The sequence below is a fragment of the Colossoma macropomum genome, unplaced genomic scaffold (assembly GCF_904425465.1).
Source record: "Colossoma macropomum unplaced genomic scaffold, Colossoma_macropomum, whole genome shotgun sequence".
NCBI lineage: Eukaryota > Metazoa > Chordata > Actinopteri > Characiformes > Serrasalmidae > Colossoma > Colossoma macropomum.
In genome coordinates this window covers 21,015,977-21,042,380 of record NW_023494807.1, presented here as the reverse complement: position 1 = coordinate 21,042,380, position 26,404 = coordinate 21,015,977, and the positions used below count along the sequence as shown (strand labels likewise).

Below are 26,404 nucleotides of genomic sequence, written 5' to 3'. Positions count from 1 at the left end.
GTAGCCACTTGGCCTAGTCTAACGCATTTTGTCTGAGGCCATCTTTTTTTTGCCATTTTCGTCAATTTTTTCTAATTCTCTTATGTCTGATTCAAGCTACCACATGCTTCGAATTCCATCCTTTCTAACCATTTCGATCCTTTTGTTACTTAAGCAGCATCATTGGACAGCTGAACGCGCTTGGAGTAGAACTGCCAGCTTTGTGACATCAGCTAACAGACGCCTGGGTTGGCTTGCATCACGCTGTGTGATGGGGGAGGAAAGGGAGTGCCAATTCTCTAACCAACCAGAGAGAGTGAGGGCAGTCATGCTTTGTTGGGCTCTTGGCCACGGATTGCTGTGGCATCAGACCTGATCTCCTGATGATGGGGTCAACGCTTAGACGGTTGCGCCACTTGGGAACTTTATCTGAGATTCTTTGCATGCTATCCAATTGTACGAGAATCGAGACATGACAGTGCTTTTTTCCAAAACCCAAAGCTGTTTTTTCTGATGTCTGAAACCTGACGCTGTGGTCTGAGGATATCTTAAAAAGTACACCATAACAAACGTGGCTTTTTGTAAAGGTATGATATCTGCGTGCACACAGTGGTCAAGGGCACACATTGGTCATCCCAAGCCTCCCCACAGACATGTTCAACCAGTGCAGTTCAACAGCCATGTTTCATGAACAGTTGGTCTATGTTAGGCTCAGTAAATGTGGTATTAATGTATCACTCAACATTAACTGTTCAGTTACATTCAGGATTTGGAACACTAGTGTATTGTGGTAGTTTGCATTTAAATTAATCAATAAATTAACAATATTTTTATTTAAACCTGTGGTAAATGACTTCTTACCATCATTTGAGGGCTGTTAGCATCATAACTCTATTAACCATCAGCAGGCATAGGCCTAGGTCAGCACCAATAAAATAGTGTAGGGCTATACAGTATATTGTTGCTTAACTGTTACCGGTGTTCGCTGTATTGATATCACAGAAGTGTACCATATGCAGACTCGCTGAATGTTGTAATGTGCTGTGATCATCCTGACAAACCGCAGATGCTCTTTGGATGTTTAGAAGAATCAAGGCATGATTTGACAAATGTAAATAATTGTGTAAATGTAAACAACTTTTAATGTGTGAATTGGTACTTTAAACTTGCAGGACAAACGGTGGACAATACAATGATCACGTTGAACAGAGTTTACAGAGAAGTGAACAAATTGTAATGATGGAAGCTAAGCAAACAGAGAAAAGACGTTTCTTTTGTTTAGCTGTCGTGAAGAAGAATGCCAGCAAAGGGACACAAACACAGTGTCACAACGCATGCTGGAGAAGGACACTTGATTTGTGTGAAGCTCCTTTAACTCCTTAGCTTTTTCCCCAGTATCGCTCAGTCGTTCAGGCCTGCTATAAGGTAATTGTTATGGCCTGTTAGGAGTGATGTGATTAATGGGATCAGAGGGATCCAGTGGGTCTGAGTGTGGTATGTGCCTGCCACTGAGAGGAATGTGCTGATGGGTAGACAAATCACACACACATACACATGCTAACAGGCATCAGGTTCTAATGAGGTGATAGCTAAAGGCCTGGCATACTGCATGCTCCACTAGCGTCATCATATCCCCCTGTACTGGCTCTGTGAGCTGCTCCCCTTGATGATTCCACATTGCTTGAATGCTTTTTACTTAGTCACCGACGAAAACGAGAGGACTTCCCCTGGCCACCGTTTTCATTTCCCCTGTACCTCATTCAGCGTGGCAAACCGGCAAATTAAATTAATCCTTTTCAAAGGAGTGGATTATATGAAATCCCCTCTTAATGGTAGACTGCATAGGCTAACGTAAGAATAGCCAGAGGTGAGCTCAGTGTTTATGCTGCGTAAGCCTTGTGTATTTTTATTTTGTTCCAGTTTCAGAGCTTTTATTAATAGCTGACGGAATCTTCTGGAATGAGCCGCTAAGCTGCAGGCACTGGACTATGCCAACGTTTAAGAAAGAAAAAAGAAACAGTCTATTTGTAAACACTGCTAATGATAACTGGTTATACCCAGTACTAACTTGCTATAACAGATTAAATTGTAAAGCAGTAGTTATAAGCAGTGATATGTGTGTTTCTATTGCAGGTATGGATGATCGGAGTGGTTCAGGCACCTGGGGCTCAGGAGAACAGAACAGTTCGTCCTTCAGTTCACGGGTAAGAACAAACGTGGTCATTTTTGCTGAAACCAACACTGGCTGTTTTACACTTTAAATCATCTCCCTAATGTCTATCATTGTTACAGTCCATTAGGCAGCCAGACTGCCTTAGATACTGGCCAACTGAAGTATGACTGTTGAAACAGAGCTATCACTATTGATTATAGTCATCGAGTAATTTACTGATTTATTCATTTTAAAACAGGGCCAGCCATTAAGTATGGACGCAACTGAACAACAAAAAACCTATCCTTACAAAGATGCAAACATTGCTTGTAAATCAAAGTGTCCATTCTTGCTGTAAAAAAAATTATAACATGGATCACTACAGATAGAATGTTGAAGGTAAAGCCCTAAATAATAGCTCAGATCTCCCTTTGGCTTTTAAATCTTGACAAGGGAAACAAAATGAAAGCAAATAGACCAACAACCTCAAGAGACCAATACTGCACCTTTTATTGTACATGTGTATTACAGTTCCAGGAAGCTCTTTTAGCCATACTGTAAGGCTATCAAGCACGTGATCTAGACTCGTTTTCCTCACATTGCACACACTCAACATGGATCAGCCTATGCAGATTCCTACCTCACCCCTATATCATTAGGTCAGCAGACAGGAGAACAAAACATGTCAGCTGATTAGATTATAGATCAGAACAGACACTCTGTAAATATCTGTCTAGCAGTGCTCCTTTGATGCTCTGTAAATAAAGACTTAAGAAAGGCAGCCGTTTGATGCGGTAATTGTCATGCCACTTGACGTATTTCCTAAGACAGCCGGAGCATGTAGGTTAGCTTTAGTGGGTCAGTTGGTCATCTGGTCAACCTCAGAGATTAGACATGTAGTAACATTGATCCCTTCGTCTTATCTCTGTCTTATCTGATCCCTCGCATGTCACGCTGGATCAGATAGCATACATCTCCTGTCACTGCACAAACCGTATAATGGTGAACAGTGCAGCATACATTGTGATGGTTGCTGTCTGTTATGGTTAAACAATACTTCAGTTCCAGGCCCCTTGAAGGGATAGGTTTTGTGGAATTTCCACAGCCAAGACATGTTGGGTGTCTTTGCTACTTTAATTTTGTACTGGAGATAGGAAGCTAACATGGCTAATGGAGGCTCATGAACACGAATTAGCATCATGCTAATTGCATGCCTAAATCATTGCACGCTTGCCTTAAACCGTGTTGAGTTGTTAAGTAATCACAAGTAGACTTACTTTCGTGTTTTTTTGATACTGTTTTACATACTGTTGTCTATAATTATGTAAAACGGTATGGACAAATTTCAGGCTTTTGTTGGCTGCTTTTATTGTTTTAGCCATGTATTTTTGTCCAGTTTGATTTTTCTTACTTACTTACTTTATCTGTTGCTTTAAAAGTGAGTGCTAATTTCTTCCTATGAAGACTGCTGTATGTAATTTCACTGGTCATAAGCTTACAAATGTTTGTCTAGGCATTTGGAGATGGAGCTCACTACAGTGAACACGAAAACATGTCCCCCTCATCACTGTACAGCTCAGGGCTTGGAGGTATGCTTATATGTCATCAAATCCATTTTTGAAATGTACTTTTACTCTATTGCCTTTCTGTCATCAGCACTCAGTACTAACATGAAAATATCTCATGTTTAGGATTACATATGAAAATAAAAATGTATTTGTAGTCACTTAACTTCACAAATGTTCCACTTTGCTTCTTTTGATGTTTGAAATTCAAACACTGATATTTTTACAGTGGTGGTGATAGGATGGAGGGGTTGCAGTGTCTACACATACATTCATTGTATTACTATACAAAATGACCAGTAAATCTACACATATCTTTTACTTGTAATGTTGATGATGGTAAAATTGTGAAAAAAGGTTTCTTTGGGGACCATTTTCTGTAAAATGCCATTTGTGTACCTCTCCGCCATGCTCGACATGATATTGATAAAAATTTGTCATATTTTCCAAACGCCTTGCTGTAGCACGGTATCAGATGATGTTTAAGTTAGGATTAATAAAGTTAAATTATTAATTACTCATGCTAATACAGCTAATCTATGATAAGAGTGCCTCATAAAAAAACACAATGTTTTGATAGGACTTGTTTATTATAGAATGTTTATTTGAGTTATGTATTTTATTCATCAGTGCTGTGTGACACCGATACCAATATAATGATATAGATTATAAATTTGCAGCACTATCCCCAGAAGAGCTTATAGGGGTGTCCACGGTATGGATGGGGTCATGCAGGGATTTCCTCAGCAAAGCTTTGGCCGGTGGGGTGCTGTGGGGTGGGTGTTGGATGTTGGTTAGTGGGGTTAAGTCCACTGGAGCGCAGCCCCAACCCCCTGGAGCTTAACCAGGGGGGTGGCTGCCTTTTAGGAACAGCGGAAGGTGGGGGGCTTGCTTAATTAGCGCCAGAGCATTTATAATGGGGCAATTTGTTGTTCAGGCCCAAGTCTGAGGCCGTAAACAGTACACCTCATCCACTCTGCCAGCCCCACTGAGCCAGATGGAGGCTGGCCAAACGGGGAGAAGGAGAGTGAGCGAGAGAGAGAGAGAGAGCAGCCTTCCATCCGGCACCTTCTCACAATGAATAAATCACAAAAAACATTAGATGAATACTTAATAAATAAATAAAAAGGAAAAAGTAATCAGATCACACGCTACTGTTTCTTCAGGATTCTGTTTCTTTTGTTTTACAGTGCTGTATCATTGGCCTGTTAGCACTTTGATAAACATAAAGAGACAAGTGGAAGTGTTTACTGATGTTGTTTATTGATGTTTTAAATAAAAAAAAAAACATACATTCAGGTTCAACACTCTCCCCTTTTCAGCACCAAAGTTTTTTCCAGAAGCTCATCTTCTCCTTGGTCTTCACTCTGGTGTCCTTTGAGGCCTCCTTTCTCCTTTTCTCTTTGGCCTTCTTTTGCATTTTGAGCTCCTTTGCCTTCTTCTTCTGGATTTTCTTCCACTCTTGTCTTTCTTCTGTGCTCATGTTCTCACTTGGACTTAGGATCACGTGTTTCTGCAGCTCCTGCTTCAGCCTGTGTTTCTGAATGACCACCAGAGGAACCGCTGATAAGATCCTGTCCTTGCTCTCCTTAATCGCAGCTACCGGATCCCTCTTCATCTCCCGTTTACGCTACAGCTTCTCCATCTTCTGTTTCATCACAGCCTTGTACTTGATGTTCACCGCCAGATTTTTGGAGCGGAGCTCATCCGACATCTCCCAGATCTCCCACATCTTCTCCACCTTTTTCTTTTCTGCTTTCCACTTCTTTCTCGTCTTCTAAATCCCAAAAACATGAGCAAATGAGGCCAAATAATACTGACCTGTTGGTTCTGTGAAACTGCAAAAATAATGTTAGCCATCAAGCAGAAACCCCTTTTCATGCCTATCAACTCTTGATAAAGCTGAAGTCAGCTTCACTTTTCCAGCTTCTTTTTCAAATTTTCCCATTCCACCTTAAATGGTGAAGCAGTTACGTTCTGGCACCTCAGGCGAAATGTGGCTCATATATTTTATGTCACTTATCAGCTCTCAAGATTGGCAAAGTCAGAGAGACCTCGATCAATGGCCAATCACAGTTGGGCTGACAATCGGCCGATACTAATACATAGCTTATCAAGCCTCCCATCTCTAATGTAGACCTTTTAATAGAGAGCCGGAGAGTGTAGTGTATAGTGACTGCATGAGCTACTTTAGATGTCAGCCTTTATGCCATTATCTTATTTTAATAATTTATATTTACCAAATTTTTTTTTATTCAGTTTTTTCCACTCCTGTTCCCTTTTAAGCAGTTTGATTTTGCCAGTATTATGCTCATTGTTTGTTTGTTTGTTTGTTTTGTTTTTTTTTTGTTTGTTTTTTAAAAAAGCACTACTTTTACTGGTGCATTTGTCCATTTCAACTTGTTTTCAATAAGGGTTGATGGCTTAATGAAATACTAACAGTAAACACTGGAACATTATAAAAATACATAGAGTACATGAAGCTTCCAGACAGTACAAACATTTGGAGATTGTGAGAAAATCTGGTCTGATTAAAAAAACAAAAAAAAGCTCTTATGAAAAGCTCTTTAAAATAATAAGAATGCAGAATATGTTATAACCTAAATAGCTTCCCAAAACCAAGTACATAAACAAGTTAAAGATCACAAGGGACAGGCTTTAATTCAAGCTATGAAGTTCATTTACGCACATTTTGCTTGGTTGTACCTGTCAAGTCAGTCTGATTTCGACCAATCCCTTAAAGCTATGGGTGGAACGTATTTTGAATTGAATTTTTCAATTCATAAGCTTGTTATTGGCGAGAAAACAAGTCAAATACAGATTCTGTTTATTGGCAAAGTGATCAATATTGCATTCAATTATCTATTTTACAATGGTCAGAAAAACAAAATATCATGATGCCTTGGTACATCATGAAGTTCTCTTCAAATGCAGTGTTATATTTTTGCCTTTTCACTCACTCTTACGCCAGCGCGTCCCCCATTTCATGACATGACTTCATGTGTAGGCAGGACCAGGGAACCATTGAGCTAAAGTGATTGTGGATGTGCATTTGATCATTGTGTATCTTAGTACTTGTGGGTTTTACTAAGACTATCTCAATATGTTCAAAGAAGTGTGCAGTGTCTGTCAGTAATGTAAGGACATGATCTCTTTTGCAGGTAAATCTGAAAGAGGACCTTATCCCTTTGGCCCACAGGTAACGACTCCTTATGGATCTTTTGTCAGATTTTGAGTCCATTGCATGCAAATGTCCTGCTGTGTCACTTTAAAGAAATAGTTTGGCACAAAATCTCATCTACACAATTTTCAACTTGTATCATATTCAGTCAGCCAGGACAAGTTCTTGTGTTTATTTTTTTTGTTTTGTTTTGTTTTTGGCACTGGAGTGACAAAGCTAATGTAACTAACAATTAATGGAAGCATATATGGGGAATTATGCTCACTTTCTTTACACTTGAGGTGCTGCTAGTTTGGATTTTACTAACTTGCCTCTGTTTCCTTCCGCAGTTCCTACCAGGGGAAGTCCTGTCCAGTCCTGACGGTCTCTCTCCCTCTGGCCTCAAATCCACATCCACATTCTATAACTCGTACCCCAACCGCAGGAGACCCCCAGACACTGTTCTTGGTAAGCTGGATGGAAATAAGGGTAGGGCCCTTCACATGTAGGAGCCAGAAGCCGCTCCTCATTATAAAGCATTGCAGGACAATTGTAACGGCTAGAACAGATTTGATCAAACTCAGAATTAGGGCTGTATAATACAGTTGAATGCAAAAGCTTGGGGCGCCCGGTCACATTTTATATTTTATGTTTTTTCCTCCCAGTATGCTGAACTAAGCAGAAAATAGGAATTGCAGAAAATTTTGCGTGAAAATGCCGTATTTGCATGTATTCTCTCTAGAAGATGTGATTTTCACTTAAAAAATCAGAAAAGCATGTAATTTGACTTGGGTTGTTACACTTTTGCACATGATTGTATGTTGTTTATTGTTATTGTGATTTTGACCTTCACAGTAACAGTATCACAGAAGTCTGTTCAGCTAAAAATCAGCTTGTGATTGAGTTGTGTTTGTGTTTTCTTTTCCTCTCATTCAGCTAGTCAGCCGAAAAAGATCAGGAAAGTGCCCCCTGGACTCCCATCCTCGGTAAGTGCATTCATCCAGGCGTGTGTGTGTGTGTGTGTGTGTGTGTGTGTGTGTGACCTCGTTAGTAGATGGTAGCTCTTTCAGGGCACAGAGTCTGTGTCTGAGCCTGGATTAACACTGGCACATGCCATCAGACTATACCCCCCCACCCAGTACACATGGAAAAACAATTGAAAACATGAAGATGTACATGAGACATTCACCATGTGTTGCACAAATAAATCCAGACATGCACCCATGAATACAGTGTTTTTATCTGCAACCACATATTCCTATTTTTAGGGTTGTGCTTACCCATGCAGTATGCTGTTAAGCATTCATGCATGTTCCTTTTCGTCAAAATAATAAGCTCTCTCTCTCTCTCTCTCTTTCTCTCTCTCTTTCTCTTTCTCTCTCTCTCTCTTTCTCTTTCTCTCTCTCTCTTTCTCTTTCTCTCTCTTTCTCTTTCTCTCCCCCTCACACTCACACATGAATGCACAGTGTGGTATCTGGGCTCTAACCTGGCCTAGTAAATCCCAGCACAGACTGAGACTCTTCCTCTAATACCTGGCCTTTTAGACCTGCTCTGGGGAATTACGATTGCTGTGTGGCTTAGTCACCTTTTAAAGGACCAAAAATAGCTGAAGTTAAGTTTTACATGACCATTTTCCAACCTCTCTTTATCTTTTAGAATTAAACAGGCTGTTACCGTGCCTGTAAGACTGATAAATATAAGCGACCTCTGTTCTGATTGGATGACATCACTCTGGTTGTGATTGGATGGTATTGTCTCATTTAAAAAGCAGTTCAGGCTAAAAACTCCTTATAACCTCAATATGAATCAGCAGGGCTAAATTGCTATTAACAGAATTGGTGGATGTATGTAATTGCCATTGATTTTTGTGACCTGCCGAAAGCAGTGTATTATGGCCTGTACTGGATAGTATATTTTGAAACTTTTACACTGTTTATATACTACATTTAGATCTTTTGTTTAAAAAATAACTAGTACAGTTTGTTTTTCTGGTATCGGTATTAGTCACAACAGGGTGTTCATGAACTGTTATCATTTAACTGTGTTTGTTTCAGTTCATCAGCACTTATGAGAAAACGTTGTTCATGTTTTAAATATCAACTTGCCTATGGACAGTGAATTATTATATTTGCATCATGGGATAATTATGATTATAAGTGTGGACTGTGTACCTGTTAAACCAATGGCAATATGGCTAGTGCTTCATTGAATCTCAACCCTTTTTTCTTGAACTAAAAAAAGAAAACAGCCCACTAAAGCATGCTTTCCTTTGTGGTGTCCTCCACTCTCTTCATTCCATTTTTATTTTTGTCTTCTGTTCTGCTCCCTCCCTCTTTTACATGTATACTCTTCCTCTTCTCTGCTTCTCCTTCCAGTGTTCTCTGTCCCTCCCCCATCCCTCTCTCCCCCTCTCCTGTCTGTCCTCGCTCATTTTTACTTTCCCTCTCTCTCTTCCTTTCTGCACTCGTTTCTCTCCCTCCCTCTCTCCCAGCTGCCTGTGGTGTTGGCTGGCCTCCAGGAATGGGCAGATGGCTCTGTAATTGGGAATGCAGCTCTCTCTCTCTCGCTCTCTCTCCCTTTCTCTCTCTCTCTTTCTCTCTCTCCCCGTCCCTCCCTCTCTCTCGCGCTCTCTCGCTCTCTCTCTCTCTCTCTCTCTCTCTCTCTCTCTCCTCTCTCTCTCTCTCTCTCTCTCCCTCTCCCTCCCTCTCTCTCTCTCTCTCTCTCTCTCTCTCCCTGTCCCTCCCTCCCTCCCTCTCTCTCTCTCTCTCTCCCTGTCCCTCCCTCCCTCTCCCTCTCTACTTTTCTTCCTCCCATCTCCCTTCACATCATACTGTTTAATCAAATTACACAAATAACCCTCAAAGCCCTGGATCCTCAGTCTTTGGGCTTTATAGCTTGATTTCTTCATTTACACCAAAACCCCAGAGCTCGGAACCAATTAAATCAGACAGGATCTGTCGCTGTGCCAAGTAAATGGATTCATCTTGCTTTTCATCTATGAGTTTTAACCTTTTGTTGTGTTGATGATTTGCGGAGGTCATCTGTGTCTCAGTGGCTTCCTTGGCCATTCATGATTTAACTCTTATCTTATTTACACTGTTCTTTTCTGTATAGCACACTAAGGTCTTATTTTTTTTAGATGCGTGTGTATGAATGTTTCTATGTGAAGGAGTGTCTGTGGTAGCCCATGCAGCTATTTGGGATGTTACCCTTGGGACAGCATGTGTTCTGTATTCTCTGTTCTGTGGTGAATGTTTCCTGATTCAACACACATGCACAGCACTGTCTCATTACCACAATAACAGAACTATTTCACCATGACACAGAAATATATGCCTCATTTTAGTTATAGTTGTGTTTTTTTTTGTTTTGTTTTTTTTTCTTTGACATAACCAGGGGTGGGCAGTGAAACAATATTTATTGACATCTTGATAAGTTATGTCACATAAGGTCACAATATGCTTTTCTGAGCATTAATTGGATATTGTCAGTACTCAAAGAAAAATGACCAGATGCGTGTCTCATTACAAAGAGAGCTTAATCAGTCTATCTTAATTGGATTTAGTGCAGTATATAAAATGTTGAATAATAAGCATTTTATCTATTTCAACTGATCATACCTCAGAAAAACTGAGCTTTGTGATGTGTATTGTGTATCGTGAAAATGTATGATGTTATATTTTTGCGCTATTGCCCACATTTAACCTTGCACATGATCTGGATCTACAGGAATATTTGAACAGTAGTCTGAAATTCTGCTAACGGAAACCATATTTTCTGTGTTTCTTGACCCTGTGTACAGGTCTATCCAGCAGTTCCTGGTGAAGACTATAACCAGGAAAATGCAGATTACCCAGCCTCTAAAACTGGCAGCGTCTACCCTGGCCCTTTTTATCTGCAAGGTGCGTGAGCATTTTATTATTTTTTTTTCCACATAATGTTTCTTTATATATATATATATATATATATATATATATATATATATATATATATATATATATATATATATATATATATATATGTATATGTGTGTGTATGTATGTGTATGTATGTATGTATGTATGTGTGTGTATATATATATATAGCACACACATGCAGTTTTAAAAGCTATGCATGGTCCAACTTAATGTTTAGTGTTTTTATTCTAGCACATTTAATTGTCAAAGTACTCAGTTGAGTACTCAATTATTAATATAATAATTAGTTACAACCCTAGAGTCATTTATGTACCTTCTATAACCCTGACTTAAATGTGTGTTCCTAAAAGTTTTATTTATTTGGTGTAAGGTTGGTCTTTTTTTTCCTCATGTGTGAATTGTTTGTAGAAATGAAGACAATAAGACATTGTCCTATGTTCACAGAAGGTCTTCAAGACTGGGGTCAGCCTGGTTACCCATCTATGCCACACCTTGGTCAGTCAGCCCCCTTCGCTGCCATCAACCCTCCGGATCGCCTGGTAAATCCCAACTTTTTTGTTTAATCTGGTAGTACAGCACAACATCTAATTCACCTAGTTTTGTCTTTATCTCAAATGTAGTTAAGCCTCCAAGACATGTTCACTTCTTTGGTTTTGCTTGAAACTATAAGGCTAATGTAGCCAATATGTAATGGAGGTTTATACCCCATCAATTAGCATTATACAGACTGCATGCTGTAGACTTGTGGGGTTTTTGGCTTTGTATGACCACCTTGTCATGTAAAGCATATTGTATAGCTAAAATCAATAGTAACAGCAATTTTATAACTGACATTTGTCTTCACTTCTGTCCATTTTATAGATAAAGTTAGGGGTGTGAGTTTTTGAGCTGACAGCAAATCGAATCGATTTGATTCACGATTCAATGGTTTTTGATTTAGATTCAAAAACAGCTTTGTTAACTAAAATGATTGCATTCTATACACTAATGTGTTAGTGTAGCATTTGAAAATGTTTTTAATGATGCAGTGTAATTTTTTTCTTTTAGACTTGATGCAGTTGCTTTGAGAGTAGTTATTAAAGATGCATTAAGAAATCAAATCAATTGTTACACCACTAGTTATAGTACATTATTTATCTATGCAGTACTAAAGAAGCAAAATTTAGGCCTGTCCTGGATGATCAACTGTCTTTGGGGTATACAGGGGGTTGTGTAAATTTGACTTTTGGTTGAATTGTCCTAATAGTGGTCAAAACAGGGCCAGTATTGCATTAAGTATATGAGAAAAGGTACATCATCGACACCATTTATGTTGGTCACTATGTACAGTGTTTGGTAAGTAGCTGAGTTGTTTATTTTTATTTCCACTCTTCTAGAAGAGACAGCCCCTGCCTCTCTCCCCTCCAAGCTACCCTCACCACGGCAACGAGGTTAACGGGGGCAGCCTTCCGGGCAGCTTCCAGTCCTCATCCAGTGGCTACGGGGTCCCCAACCACACGCCACCCATCAATGGAGCAGACAGCATCATGGGTAAAAGGCTCCGCCCTGCCCTAGCCACAGACCATAGAGCGGTGGCACATATGCTCCTCGCTACACTCACTGGCCTGCTTGGCCTGGTTTGGTTTTGAAACATACTGTCACATATGTGTGTTTCTATATTGTATTTTCTCTTTCCCTCTCAGGCAATAGAGGCAACACGGCAGGAAGTTCAGGGGATGAGATTGGAAAAGCTCTCGCATCGGTGAGTCAAGGTCTTGTCAGCCATTTTTTCATCCAAAATTAACGTAGAACAACTCTTTTACCAAAGCTGCACTTAGTGATCTTTACGGATGGATGACATGGCAAAACAATACTTTGTCATTTTCACTATAATTAATATATTCTACAATATTGTTGTGTAGAAGACAAAATGCACCAGTGAAATAGCAATGCTGCATTTAAAAAAAAAGATATGATTTTATAACAGTAGAAAATCTAATCTAAAAATGGATTTTAAAAAATAATGGCTAATGGACTAATATCCAGTCAGCTACTTCTTGCTGTGCAGTTTATGCAGTTACTATCCACATGATGTTTTGTTGTTGGTGGTGATGGTTGTGGTGGTGGTACCTGCTTTCTGTAATTGGTCTAAATCTGTCTTTCTTATGATGCAAAGTTGTTCAGTGGTCTCTACGTGCTGACGATACCTATGATGTACATAAAAATGTATTTTCTTGTAATTTGCCACAATAACACTGAAATATTGTTGTATTGCCCATCTTCAGTGCCCGTAATGGAATGGCTATCTTTTAAAATTTGCTTTTGTTTTGTAATTAGATTTACCCTTCAGACAACAATGGAAGCAACTTCTCCTCCACTCCACCTACACCGGTGGGCTCTCCACAGAACATGGCAGGTATGAATGTATCTGTGTATGCAGGAGTGTGGGAGTGCATGTGAGAGATATGTAGTTGCTTGTTAAAAGCTCTATGGCGCCATCTGTTGTTGAAGAACTGTATTTACGTAATTTATTTCATTTGGCTTATCCAGAGGAAGCATAAATGTTAGTTAATTTATCTTTGTCTATGGTCACACAATCTGAAATACTAAGAGCTGCAGACTAAGATTCATGCTGCTGAGCTGTTTATTTAAATAATTCTTATGCTAAGAATGTTTTTTTTTCTTTGGTTCTCCCTTTGCAGCCTCTGCCTCCCAGTGGTCTAGAGGATCCACACAACCTACACCATCACCCAGCTTTGAGGGCGGACTACAAGCACTGGTATTGGGGTCTTTAAATAGTAATAAATGAGGGAAAAAAGTCAGGGTGCCACCATATGGGGTATTTAGTGTCTAATGAAGGCGCTCTATTGATAGGGGTTCAAAAAGATCCAAAAAATGAATTTGCATGGCATTCCTCTAGAAACTGAAATGTCATTTTTTCATGGCTTTAGATGAAAGGTGAAAAAAGCCTCTCCTACACCTTTCAGCATAGTTCATTGTAAGGCTAATGGGGTTTTTTGTCCAAAGTTGTGAAAGATTTTTTAAGTTCTATAAGGTTGCTACTAAAACTCTTTTTAATATTAATATTAATATAACCAATAATTGATTATTCACTTTATTAATGAGAGTTAAGAGTTTGTGGTTTGAGTTGTTTTTGTCTTCATACATTTTGCTTTTCTGTGTGCCTTTTGTTTGGGTGGCTCCAGTGAATTCTGCTTGTTGCCTGATGCTTTCTGAAGTTTTCTGTTGCTTCATTCCACAGCAGAACAAGATGGAAGACTGCCTGGGTGAAGCTCTCCACGTGTTAAGAAACCACGCAGTAGGGACCGGCCCAGGGTCAGGACTGGGGGCGGAAATGCATAGTCTACTTAGCGCAGCCGGAGGAGCCGCCGGCCTGAGCTCCCTCAGCCAGAGCTTCCCTCTCCATGGTCGGCTGTCTGGCATGATGCCTGAGCACCACGAGGAATCGGCAGGGCTTCCCCCCACCAGTGGCCTCCTGCATGGGCACCGCGCCCCCCCACAAGCCCCTGCCAGCTCCCAGCCTGAGGCCTTCACCAGTGAGTCACAAGCTCATGTAGTTCAACAGCAATTTGAAATACTAGCTGCAGTCAGTTTGCTGTTTAGGATGATGCCCAAAAAACCTTAACGCAATATAAATCCCCCTATCATTTATTTTATTACTGTATTGACAAGTAAATACATTTCATAGTGCTCATATATAAACCTTCGTAGTACTTTGAACCTTGAAAGCAATAGGCAAAGACGGTCTTAAAGCTATTATAGTGAATGGCTAATATTCTTCTCCCTCTCAGTCTAATGAGGAAAAGGTACACATCACCACCTAGTGTACAAAAGTAGCAATTGTAGTAAGTTCAGGCCTTTGCTGCTAAAACGAATTGAGGAACAGACTGGTATAATTATTTCATTGAAATAAATTAAATGTGTATTATTGATGCTGAAGAAATATATGATTTTAATAATAACTGTTCTGGGTTTATCGCAGAGGCCTAGTTTAGTGGTCCTTTTGTTGCAGTGCCTTGTGAAGTGTGTGGCTTTTCTAAAACCTCCTCTTTTGTTCCTTTTGTGTCTCAGGTTTGCCTGGAAGCCTCTCTCGCTCCTCTCTTTCCTCCAGCACGGACATCAAGAGGGAGGAGAAGGAGGATGATGAGAACTGCTCAGTCAGCGACAAGCTGGAGGATGATAAAGACAAGTTAAACCGGACAAGGTATCTATGCTCACTCAAGCTTTGACAGATCACACAACATTATTGTGTGCTTTTTTATGCCAAGGCATTGTGCAGGAGTTACACACTTGGAGCCTGCAGCTTGGGTTAATGGTCACTGGCTGTGAATTTGCGTGTTAGTGTGGTTTTGGGCACGAAAAGTGGGATAGTTAGGCTGTGATTATAACATTTAACATAAAGTGGGGAGTAGGCCTATTTTTTCCACTTTTTTGTTGTACTTTGTTAGACAAAACATTTGTATCACGTTATGCTGAGTGCAGGAAACTTAGCATGTTGTAATTATTGTATCATTACTGTCCGGAACCCTTACCATTTCTTCACTGTATGTGGAACTCAGCCCTGTTCTACACATAGCTTGTCTATCTCAGTCCAAAACAGTGTTACACTGCTTAGGAGTCACAGCCTGCAAAACAAGTCATAAGTCAAAATATTCTTTTCTTTTTTTTTCTTTTCTCTAATTCATTTTAATTGTATAGCACTTTTTACTGTGGTCATTGTCCCTAAGCAGCTTTACAGAAATGCAGGTCCAGACACATAATGAACAAGCTAAGAGTGGCTCTCCCTACAAGCATTAGGGAGAAACTAAGACAACCAAGGCATAATCTGCTTTTCGGAGGGTATGCATATAATCAAACATATACGTCCATAACTATGTGCACTTGCAGTCACTCGCAGCCCCCACTTCCGGCCTCGTCCTCAGTGCTCCTCACACTATATCCAGCGTACTTCCTTTGTTGTGACTGTAACCCCTCCCTTCTCACCCCTCCCTTCTGATCCCCCAATTTGCCCCCAAGTCTCCATTCTGATGAAGACGAGGATCTGCCAGTGGAGGTGAAGGTGGAGCGGGAGAAAGAGCGGCGTATGGCCAATAATGCCAGAGAGCGCCTTCGCGTGCGTGACATCAATGAGGCCTTCAAAGAGCTGGGCCGCATGTGCCAGCTGCACCTGAGCAATGAGAAACCGCAGACCAAGCTGCTCATCCTGCACCAGGCTGTTAGCGTAATTCTCAACCTGGAGCAGCAAGTGCGAGGTCAGTGGGCTCTGGACCTCGTGGGATGGGGGGAGCAAACTCACGATAGGTGGCACGCTGCCACGCATTTACACACGGTGGAGATGTGACTGTGGGGTGGGCTATCAGTCCTGCTTATAGTGGGGAAAAGTTGGCTTGTGAAATGACATTGCATTGAAGTAATAGTTTGCAAGTTTTCTTTTGCTCCCAAATGTAAGAGATCAGCCAAGACATGTTTGGTGTCCAAAGCTTCATGAGTTTTGCACTGGAGCTACGAAGCTACGAGAATGTAGTTAACTAGTAATTGAAGCTTATCGTCTACTAATTAGTGTTGGACATGCATCGTGCCTAAATCAGCAGACACCTGCATTAAACCACATGGAACTGTTAAGAAATTTTAAATAGACTTGCTTATGCAGTTTCTGACACTGCATGACGGTATTTTTAAAAACTGAAAACTTTTTCATACATATTGCTGCAGCAGCCTTTGTGCTACCTGAATTTTTCTGTAGTTTTGTTCATTTTTGTAGCTAACAGTATGTCATACACTGTCTGAAACCACATAAGCAAGCTTTTCTTTTCCCCTTAACACCTTGATGCGGTTTGAGGCAAGTGTGATGTAGGTATGCAGTTTGTGTAATGCTAATTGGTGGGGTGGGGAAGTACACAAGCCTGTTTTACCTTCTCTGAGTGGGGCTGGTAGCTGATTAGAATGGCATGGGGCTTTCTGCAGTATCTGTACATATGTGTATGTATGTATGTCTGCGCGTGCTGCATGGCCACATACCTGTCCTTTGCCTGTTTAGTTAATCCCCTGTCTGTTTTGTCCTCCACTCACTTCTTTCATTGCCAGTGCAGTCTTGTCCTGTCTCATCTGGTCATTTTCCTGCTCACCCACTCTGATTCTGTCATTGGTCAGCAAGATGCTACAGATGCTACAGTTTTCAAGTTTAGCACATTTGTTGTTGACTTCCGCAGGTTTCCCCTAATAGGTTGTCAGGAGCAGTGCCGGCTTCATATCGGAGTTTTGTGCTGATTGTATATGAAGCCATGTTATCAGTAATAATTGGACGAGCAGTACTGCTGCATGCAGAATTTAATAACAGTAAAATGGACCAGAATACCTATTTGAAATGCTGATTTTGCTTAATTCTCATTTCTGATGGACTTGTAATGGTTAGACCACACAATAGATGTCATTGTGTATTTACAGTGGTTGTACATCAATCCAAAAGCTAAACATTCTATTTTTACTTTATTGAAGACTTGGAAGGTTCTTTTCAGAAAATAACCCAACTCAAGGGGTAATCTTCTGTTATAGATGCCCTTTCTGCAAAACCTGTTAGATTATTGGGGAAAAAAAATAAAAAAAATTTCTGCTTTTACTACATATAGTCTAGTAAATAACCTCTTTTCAATGTTGGTGCTTTGAATATAACCCATTACAAATCTCACGTCTAAACTCCTCACTAAGCTGCAGGTTTTAGTACCTACTCTGTGACCTGTTCTCTATTGCTCTTTCCCTGCTGTATTCTAGCATGGCACTTAAGATGAATTGACCGTGCAGCATACAGGAGTTCATTTGTTAACAGCTGGTCCATTTTTGTTTGCTGCTTTCCACTCTCAGTTGGTTATATTAACTTGCTTTTGTAAATTTTCTGTTTGCAGCTTCTTTGTTTTTTTGCATGTTCAAATCTGCCATGGTTAACCATGCCCCTTTTTTCTTGCCAGGTCATCGTTCTTTTCTTTTCCCCCTCTAGTTATCCTTATCCGTGCCTCTGTCCTCACCCTTTTCCTTCCCCTCGCAGATGGCAGCAGTGGGCTCTGTCTCATCACTAATAAACGCATCTCTGTGTAGTGGGATGGGTTTCAGATGAGATGCCAGTCTCTATCCTCCTTAGCTTTCTCATTGGCAGTTTGTGGTTGTCCATACAGCACATGGCAGGCGGTGCATCGCTTCTATTCTCTTAAACCTTCTTTCTCTCTGTCTGTCTTTCTTTCTTTCACTCACCCATCCCTCTTTTCTCACCCCTCGCTTCTTGGCAGCCCCCACAGGCCCTCATTCCCCACTGGCCCCTCACAGAAAACAGATTGACTGCAAAATATTTACGGCGTTCAGTGAACTTTCAGTGCGTACGTAATATTCAGTATTTAAAGCGGATTGTCTCTTTGGGTGGTCGTGGACACCTTGAATGTTTGTACCACGGAAAGAAGAAAGAAGAAAGAAGAACTATTCCTTGAAGAAGAAAAAAAGCAGCAAAGGCTCAGTCATGTCAGCCACTCTTGTTTTCCTCTGGGCATCTCTTTTTCTCCACTCAATCCTTCACTCCACTCAGTCCCTCTTCTTCCAGCTTCAGGACTGGCACCTGAGACTGTGGAATTTTGGAGTTCTCTCTCCCAAACACAATTACTGTGAAGCTTCGCTATTGTCAAAAGAAAAGGGAAAGGGCTGTGTGCATTATGGAAGTGGGTTGTCTTAATTTTGTAATAGGGAATATCCAGTCTTAGCTTAACCTCAAAATGCACCTCAGTAGGTAAAACTATGTTCCCTAGTGGACAAGGAATATCCATAATGCGGCAGAACGTGATGACCGTCACAGAGTGACAGGCAAATCATGTAACCTTTAGTGTATGAAATCACTTATCCAAGTACACATTCTGTCCGCTATAAAATGCTCCTTGTTTTCATATGTAGATGATTTGACTATGATTTCACTGACTAGTTGACATAACTCTCATTTAAATAAAAACATATTATGTGGCACCCAGCAAAGTACACAAAGGCTTGACATTAGCTATGGCTGTGTCCTGCAAGTTCATTTAGCATTAGCATTCAGCAGCTTGCACAAAGGCTTGACATCAAATATGCCAAAATACTTGTCCTGTGAGTTTATTAAGCATTAACTGGTTAACCAGCAAGTTGATTGCTTAACGAGATCATTAATGCGCGCTCGGTTGCCTCTGGCAGCAGCATGTCGGAGGAGTGCTTGTCAGTGGAGGAGAAGGAGCAGCGGGACCGGGAGCGGCGCCTGGCCAACAATGCGCGGGAACGGGTGCGTGTGCGGGACATCAACGAGGCCTTCCGGGAGCTGGGCCGCATGTGCCAGCTGCACCTGAAAAGTGACAAGGCCCAGACCAAACTCGTCATCCTCCAGCAGGCTGTGCAGGTCATCCTGAGCCTGGAGAGGCAGGTCCGAGGTAGGGCTTCAACAGCCAGGATTGCCCCTTAAGCGGATTTCCCTACTGCCTGTGCTTGGAGAATGGGGTTGGGGTGGAAGGCCAGCTTCTTGATGGAAAGACGCTATATTCTTGGCTCCATAGTCATTGCTGCCATTGGAAGCTTCTCTGTTTGCCCTTGACTGAGCTTATCAAATCTCCTCTACCTGTCCTCTTTACCTCTGCCATTCTCAACCTGAGCTTTTTCTGCCTTAAAGGAATGACCTGATGATTCGTGTTGTCACAGCTAACAACATGGAAACTGGTGCTAGAATGGTGTTAGCATAATGTAATATGCATGATGCTAACTACTGCCTATTCGCTTTCATTTACTGTTAGCGTCATGAGCATTATTGAACTGAACTCTGTAGCTTCTCCCTCTTGTCCTCTAATAAACATCACATCCACCTCCTGCCATTCTGTGTTGCTGTGTGAAATCCTCCATGTAACTGCTTTTTCTTCTCTCCTTGTCTGCACTGTGCTTCAGTGTTGGTGCTGTCACTGCTGTAGTGTTAAGAGAAGTGTGAAGCACAAAATCAAGTCTGTAATCTCTGCTAACATGTCTCTCTCTGTCCCGGATCGCCACAGAGCGTAACCTGAACCCGAAGGCAGCGTGTCTAAAGAGACGGGAGGAGGAAAAGGTGACAGGTGTCGGGGGAGATCCTCAGATGCCTCTGGGAGGAGGCCACCCCGGGCTGGGTGGTGACGGGCACAGTCATATGTAATATTTATGTGAGTGCTGCATGGAAAATATAACCGTACATACACTACGGGCCAAAAGTGTGAATGAAAGTAGTGACTTTTTTCAGTGAAGGTTTCAGAAAAAAAATTTACAGATAATTCAATTTGCCAACAATCTACAGAACACAAAATGTTGTACTCTAACAAACACTATATGGCCAGAGGTATGTGGACACTTTTACATCGTATCCATTTTATTGGACACTCCAAAACCATGGAAATTATGAAGTTGCCTGCCCAAATGAACAGCAGAAACTCAGTCTCAAAATATATCATGTAGCCCTGGGGGCAGAGCTCAGATGCCTTGCACTTTTGGCTTCTTCTTCTTCTTCTGCTGCTTCTGCTTTTTCTTCTTCTTCTTCTTCTTCTTCTTTTATTTATTTTTTTTAGTTCTGTTAATAATAATAAAAGTTATTCTCATGCTAAAGGTTAGGTTGAATACATTGTGTTTTTGTGTGTTTTTGTAATACTATGATGATGTTTGGCATGTTTAATACTATGATGATGTTTGGCATGTTTGGTGCCCAGTGGCATAACTGTCTTAAGAGTTTGCCCTGCCATCAGGAAATTATGATTGTGAATCCTGGTGATGCCATAGCCAAAGAAAAAAGTGCTAAATTATCTGCAGTATTATTGGCTGGTAACGATAATAATGCCAACAATAATACAATCAGCAACTGTTTTGGTCAAGCCCTAGGAATTTAACACAACCAATTCACCTGACTCACCAGATACAAAACTTATTAAGAATGAATTAGTTGTATATTGTGTAAACATTTTGTCAAATCATATTATTATTATTATTATTGTTATTGTTATTGTTATTGTTGTTGTTGTTGTTGTTGTTGTTATTGTTATTATTAGTGTTGTTGTTGTTGTTGTTATTGTTGTTATTATTATTATTATTATTATTATTAAATCATATCCATTTTTATTGTTGTTTATTTATGTATTTAGAAAATTCAGGTTTATTTTTACAAAGTTACTGTTGCTTCCAGACATCCTCCACATGCCTTTTGTAATACTTTTTTCCTTTCCATTTTCCACAGATCCAGTCATAAAGAGTGCTTTCAGATGTGGCCTTAATCTTCTGTGTACTGTCTCAGTGTGCATACTCTCGCATCGTGACTGTGCATAAGAACCTTTTGAACAGAGATGACTCGTGCAAATACCACACAATTTGGTGAAAACTGACACACAACCGCACACATTAAACACACACATCATGGACCATTGAAGCATCCTGAAGAACACTGCTGAGAAAGAGAGACAGGAACTCTCAGAGCATAAAGAACAAGGGTATTTGCTTTATGCTCATTTTTGTCTTTTCCCTTCTTCTTCTTTTTTATGGGCACCTCTTGCTTACATTTCTGGGAGCAATGGTGTGTTTCACCAGGACTGATGTAATTCAGTCTAAAACTAGATGGCCATTCCCCACAAGACTCAACAGCTGTCATCTATGTTAATAAGGAGAAAAAAAACAAAACACACATCCTTCTTTGTCGAGTCAAAAAACATTGATCCACCAGCCTCTACTAGTTTCAACTAATATCAAGTATTTGCAGCAAAGACTGATATGGATGTCCAACTACATCATTAGAGGCCTGATGGTGGCCTCAAAAGAGGACAGTGTGCTACTACATAGCGCACACACACAAACTTTTTGAGCAGTCAAGGGCTCAAATGAGGGAACAGAATTGTTTTTTTTTTATTAAATACATGGACTCTCATTATTTTGTACCATGTCACGTCTCAGCAAGAGTAAAAGTGAAAAGAAAAGCTGGAGGTTATAAACCCCTCAATTCTGCTTGTGTTTATTGCATTAACGTTGAGCATCTGTGCTCGTATAAACTGTCTTGACTGGAAACCTTTCATAATCTGCCATGCCAGCCAAAGCATCAACACCAACTCTTTATTTGTGTTTATAGGACTAGCACATGTTAGCTAGCGATTGAGTTTGATCATTTTAAGAGAGGAACAAGCTGTCCTCTTGACTGCACGGAGCAACTGACACCTCTTCATCCAAGAACATCTTCAACCAAGGAACTTCTCAAGCTTCCACATGCTCCTGCAGCGACATAGCATTTCAATATTGTGTCTTTCTGCCCTGGATCCTTCTCCCTGCTGCTCTAAAGTCTGAGAGAAATGCCTTGGACATTTACTCTATCTATGCTTAAGCATTGTTTTTAGAAGCCTGAAATGAAATAGGACAAGTACAGTAAAAGACTAATTCTTTTTTTTCTTTCTTTTTTGTTTTTTTGGTCAGTGATACATTGCTTAACTCATGTCAGGGGTATTTGTGTGTTTTGTTGACTTGGATAGTGTCAACCATGAACTGCATCTGCTGCCACTTCTGGACAATATTTTTCTTTGAAATAGAGAAAGATAGATAATGGCTTATTTGAACAATTATGTCAGGTCTTCATGAGAAGATCCTCTTGTTGTTAAACTGTTGACTCTTTACATTTCGTTTCCCTTTTTTTATAAAGTTCTTTTAAATGTTATTTTTACTTTTTGATGTTTTAAAAAAATATGCGAAAAATCCTAGCATTCAAGGATGCCAGGAACAATTCTAATTGTTTCATATTGCAATTTTGATAAGGTGTTTTAATGAATGGGAATGGAATAGGATTTAGCCAACCATCGTATCTTGAGAAATGCCTGTTCATTCATTGTCATAAATTAATATTCCCTATTATCATTGCTCCCGTTGTCTAGAGGGATTGGGTCACTGCAATTATGCTTTTTTTTTTTTGTTTGTTTGTTTGTTTAATGTTTCATTGCCCTCAGAATCAAATAGTGATTATAGTATTGTGGTTGCACCACCATAATGAAACCTATTCATAAAAGCCATGTTGTCCATCAACTGAAAGGGAATACGATACTGATTCCTCATTTCAACAACCACTTTCAGCAGTGTTCTTCAGTCAGTTAAAAAAAAAATCTCTGCAAGGAGTGGTTCAGTGAAAAGTCAAATGTACACAATTTTCTGATTATCCCAGATGTAGTCAGTATGACAGGACATGTGGGGTCCAAATTTGTTCTTTGGTTTAGCACTGGAGCTGGAAGGCTAACATTCCTAATGTGACCAAGATCTTTGTGTAAAAACATCAAAATTTCTTTCAGCCTGCTCAAACTGCATCTAACATTGCAACTTATTGACAAGTTTGTCAATAAGTTGCAATCTTAATTTGACTTGGTCACACAGGCTTTTATTTATATATATATATATATATATATATATAAGTGTGTGTGTGTGTGTGAGAGAGAGAGAGAGAGAGAGAGACCAAAGATGTGACAACTCTAATCTAGCATCCACATGTCTGCATGATATGTGCACATAAAGTGGAGCGGAATTGGGCACAACCACAGAATAATATTATGTCAGTTGACTTCTGGTGATTGTTGTCGACGTTAGCCTCGTAGCTCCAGTGCTAAACTAAAAAAGCAAAATTGGGACACCAAATATTTCTTGGCTGTTTGAGTACCTCTGTGTTACATGGAAAATTATGTAAAAATTATTTTTCACCAAACCATTTGTTTAAAACTCGAAGATAAGGGTTGTAGTCGTTTGTGTTTAACAAAGAACTAAATAGTGACGGAGGAAACTTAGCGGGAGAGAGTTGAGGGTGGCCTTGTTCATTCTCCTGACTGACTGTCCGCACCCAACGGGGTCATGCGTGGGGAGTGATAACATACTAGTGCCTGCACATTTATTTTTCAGTTCAGTCCTGAAGTCAGGTTTTCATTCAAATGTCACATGTTTTTTGGTGGCTTTACTTGAGGATATTTTATAAATTCACATGAAGACAGGGGCATGGGAATTTTTAGTGTATCTTAAAATGAACTTTTGCTCTTGCGAGCAAATAAAAGTACTTTCTTTGTAAACGCGTTCCATGTTTAGTTTTTAATGTGCTCAGTGGTGCACAGTGCTGATTCCGATCAGTTATGAAGTATGTTTCCTGTGCTTTCAGTATCTGTATTTATCTTGATAACATGGCTCAGATACTTTAAAAGCATCAGCCACAAAGATGCATTCACCAGCATGTGTAACAGGCATGAAAGGCCTGAAACATTTTCTTTGGTAAAGAGCGATCTGTCATTTATGGTGTACAGGAGAAACTAAAATCACAATCATTGGCTTATTAAGCAAAAGTGATGATAAATGGAGTGATCTCTGGATTTATTACAGTGTTCAGTTCAGTATTTTCATTAGTCTGGAAGCCCACTCTGATATGGAATGATATTCTTGTTAATATGGAATATTATTAAGTGTTCCACAGGTTTGAATCGTAAATTTGTTGCTCCTGTGTTCTAAATTGAATCGAAAGCCGTAGTATGGTGCCTCAAATTGAGGCAGTTACTTTCTATGGACTGTATTGAAACAAAATTTATAATCTTTCATTGGTCTCTCATTCCTCTAAATTCACACCATTTCTATAGGAGTGGAAATATGAACATCTCTGAAGGAGTTAGAATTAGGGCCAGTTTCCTGACAGATTGAGCCTAGTTTAGGCTAAAAAATGCAGTCGAGAATCTCCACATGTGCAGTTTTGTCTAGAGGGTTATTCAAAGCTGGATTCACGGCTTTGCAATCGTGAAAATTCATTCAGTTCAAGGCAAACAAAAGGGGTTAAATTTGCCAAGTACCTTGCATAGAACCCTGATTACATTTCCTCATACATCCAGGATTGGGCTTCTTAAACTGACTCTGTGTAGAGTTCCTATTTGGGAAATCAAGTGCACAAAACTCATTACTTGGGTGTTAAAAGAGGTCCCTTTCAGTCTTTTTGGGGGTTTTTTTTTGACACGTTCATCTGCAGAATCTGCTGACTCAAGACATTGGGGAGGTTTTCTTTTGTCCCCAAAGTGCCTCCACTTTCCTATTTTTTATATAAAGTAGCTATTCAGAACTGTTATGTATATAACGTAGCAATAAATGTGCCATTTTAATAACAGAAGTATACCTTTTTTCAATGTCTGTCTTTTTTATTACTTATGTACCCAAATAAAGAAAAAACACACTGCAAGAGAGGCTTTACGTTGTTACTGAATGTCTCACTGTATTGATACTTAAACAGATGACAGATTGCTGTGATCTCACTCTATAAGAAGATTGTACATAAACGCATAGCTATACACATAAGCTTAGAATTGGCCATAGGGATAAGGGTCATTTTCATTATTTATCAAACATACAGTACTGTGCGTAAGTCAGAGACCACATTTAACAGAAAATTACACTGAATCCTCAACAGCTAAACAGAACATTTTTTCAGTATTTAATGTGTCCGTGCTTTGTCTTAATTACAGCTTACATTCTTTTCAGGAGATTGGCTTTCAGTTTTTCAAAGAAATCTGCAGAGATATTTTTCCACCCTTCCAAAGTTAAGTCTTAGAAGTTGTCTGCTACGTTTTCTGCTTTTCATGATCCAAGTAATCCCAAACACATTCAGTGATGTTGATGTCTGGACTCTGGAGCGGTCACTCCATTCTTAGAACATCAGCAGTTTCATTTTATGTGCAAATTTTGTCTTCTGTCTTCTTGTCCCTTCAGACTCAGCACTGAGTTCTTCTCACAGTGGAAGGATGGACAGAAACACCTGTGGATTTTCAGATCTGAAGTGGTGCCTGATTTTCTCCTCTGTCTCAAAGATGAAAGCTTTAATTACTGTTCATCACATGGGAACATTTGGTGGTCTACCAGGTCTTGCATGATATTCCCATTTCTCTGTATCAGAAATATCTTATGAAAAAAAAATAACTTGTACTTAATGGCTATTTTGACTGGAAATGAACCCCTTAAAATCTCAGGCCCACCACATACTAAAGCTTATTATTCAGTGCCTGGTTAAGCTATTCTTAGGCTATAGAAGTGTGTAATAAAACTTTGGGCCCGCAGGTGGCAATTTAAGGGGTCTCTGACTTTTGCACAATACTGTAGACAAACTTGGATTGTTCTTGGTATAAACACTGACTCAAACTGGTCTTGAGGCTTCAAATCCAGCATGTATAAATAATTGTAGCACTTTGCTACATATTGTATCATAAGGCATGCAAGATAAGATTAAAACATTCCAAAACTGCATAAGCCATGTATTTGTTCTTTGTTTTGGTTCTGGCACATGTACTGTGAGAAAGGCAGCGCTATTACAGGCCTCGTATAGTAACTTCAAACAAGGCCCTACTTTAAAAAGTGTCTAAAATAAAGTCCACCTTCCATGAGGGAGCCTTAATTCTGAAGTCCGATATGTCCTGGCACAGTATAACTATGGGGATTTAGGCCACAAAGACAGCATGGAAATTTTTTTATGGTGACATAGACAACACATTCAGATGCCATGTCCCACATGATTCTATGTAGAGAATAACTTGGTTTAATTTCTTTCATAAACCACAAAGGTAAGAAATGATTACCGCTGAAATATGTTGTGTGGATGCTC

At 39.9% G+C, this 26,404-nt stretch overlaps 1 protein-coding gene across 5 annotated transcripts in view; it reads left to right on the top strand.

Moving 5' to 3' along the window:
* Positions 1 to 24,970, top strand: part of tcf3a (transcription factor 3a) — a 39,042-nt gene extending 14,072 nt beyond the window's left edge. For 3 of the 5 annotated variants that reach the window (XM_036555968.1, XM_036555967.1, XM_036555966.1), the window contains exons 4-19: positions 2,113 to 2,183; positions 3,645 to 3,720; positions 6,858 to 6,895; positions 7,207 to 7,324; positions 7,793 to 7,842; positions 10,659 to 10,758; positions 11,218 to 11,312; positions 12,150 to 12,303; positions 12,456 to 12,514; positions 13,090 to 13,168; positions 13,455 to 13,531; positions 14,015 to 14,309; positions 14,845 to 14,977; positions 15,790 to 16,025; positions 19,809 to 19,952; positions 21,011 to 24,970. In XM_036555968.1, coding sequence (XP_036411861.1) covers positions 2,113 to 2,183; positions 3,645 to 3,720; positions 6,858 to 6,895; positions 7,207 to 7,324; positions 7,793 to 7,842; positions 10,659 to 10,758; positions 11,218 to 11,312; positions 12,150 to 12,303; positions 12,456 to 12,514; positions 13,090 to 13,168; positions 13,455 to 13,531; positions 14,015 to 14,309; positions 14,845 to 14,977; positions 15,790 to 16,025; positions 19,809 to 19,945 — 1,718 coding nt within the window. In that variant the 3' untranslated portion in view covers positions 19,946 to 19,952; positions 21,011 to 24,970. Of the gene's footprint in view, positions 1 to 2,112; positions 2,184 to 3,644; positions 3,721 to 6,857; positions 6,896 to 7,206; positions 7,325 to 7,792; positions 7,843 to 10,658; positions 10,759 to 11,217; positions 11,313 to 12,149; positions 12,304 to 12,455; positions 12,515 to 13,089; positions 13,169 to 13,454; positions 13,532 to 14,014; positions 14,310 to 14,844; positions 14,978 to 15,789; positions 16,026 to 18,972; positions 19,203 to 19,808; positions 19,953 to 21,010 lie in introns of all 5 variants that reach the window. The other 2 variants (XM_036555969.1, XM_036555970.1) reach the window with 2 other exon arrangements.
* Positions 24,971 to 26,404: the final 1,434 nt, after the last annotated feature.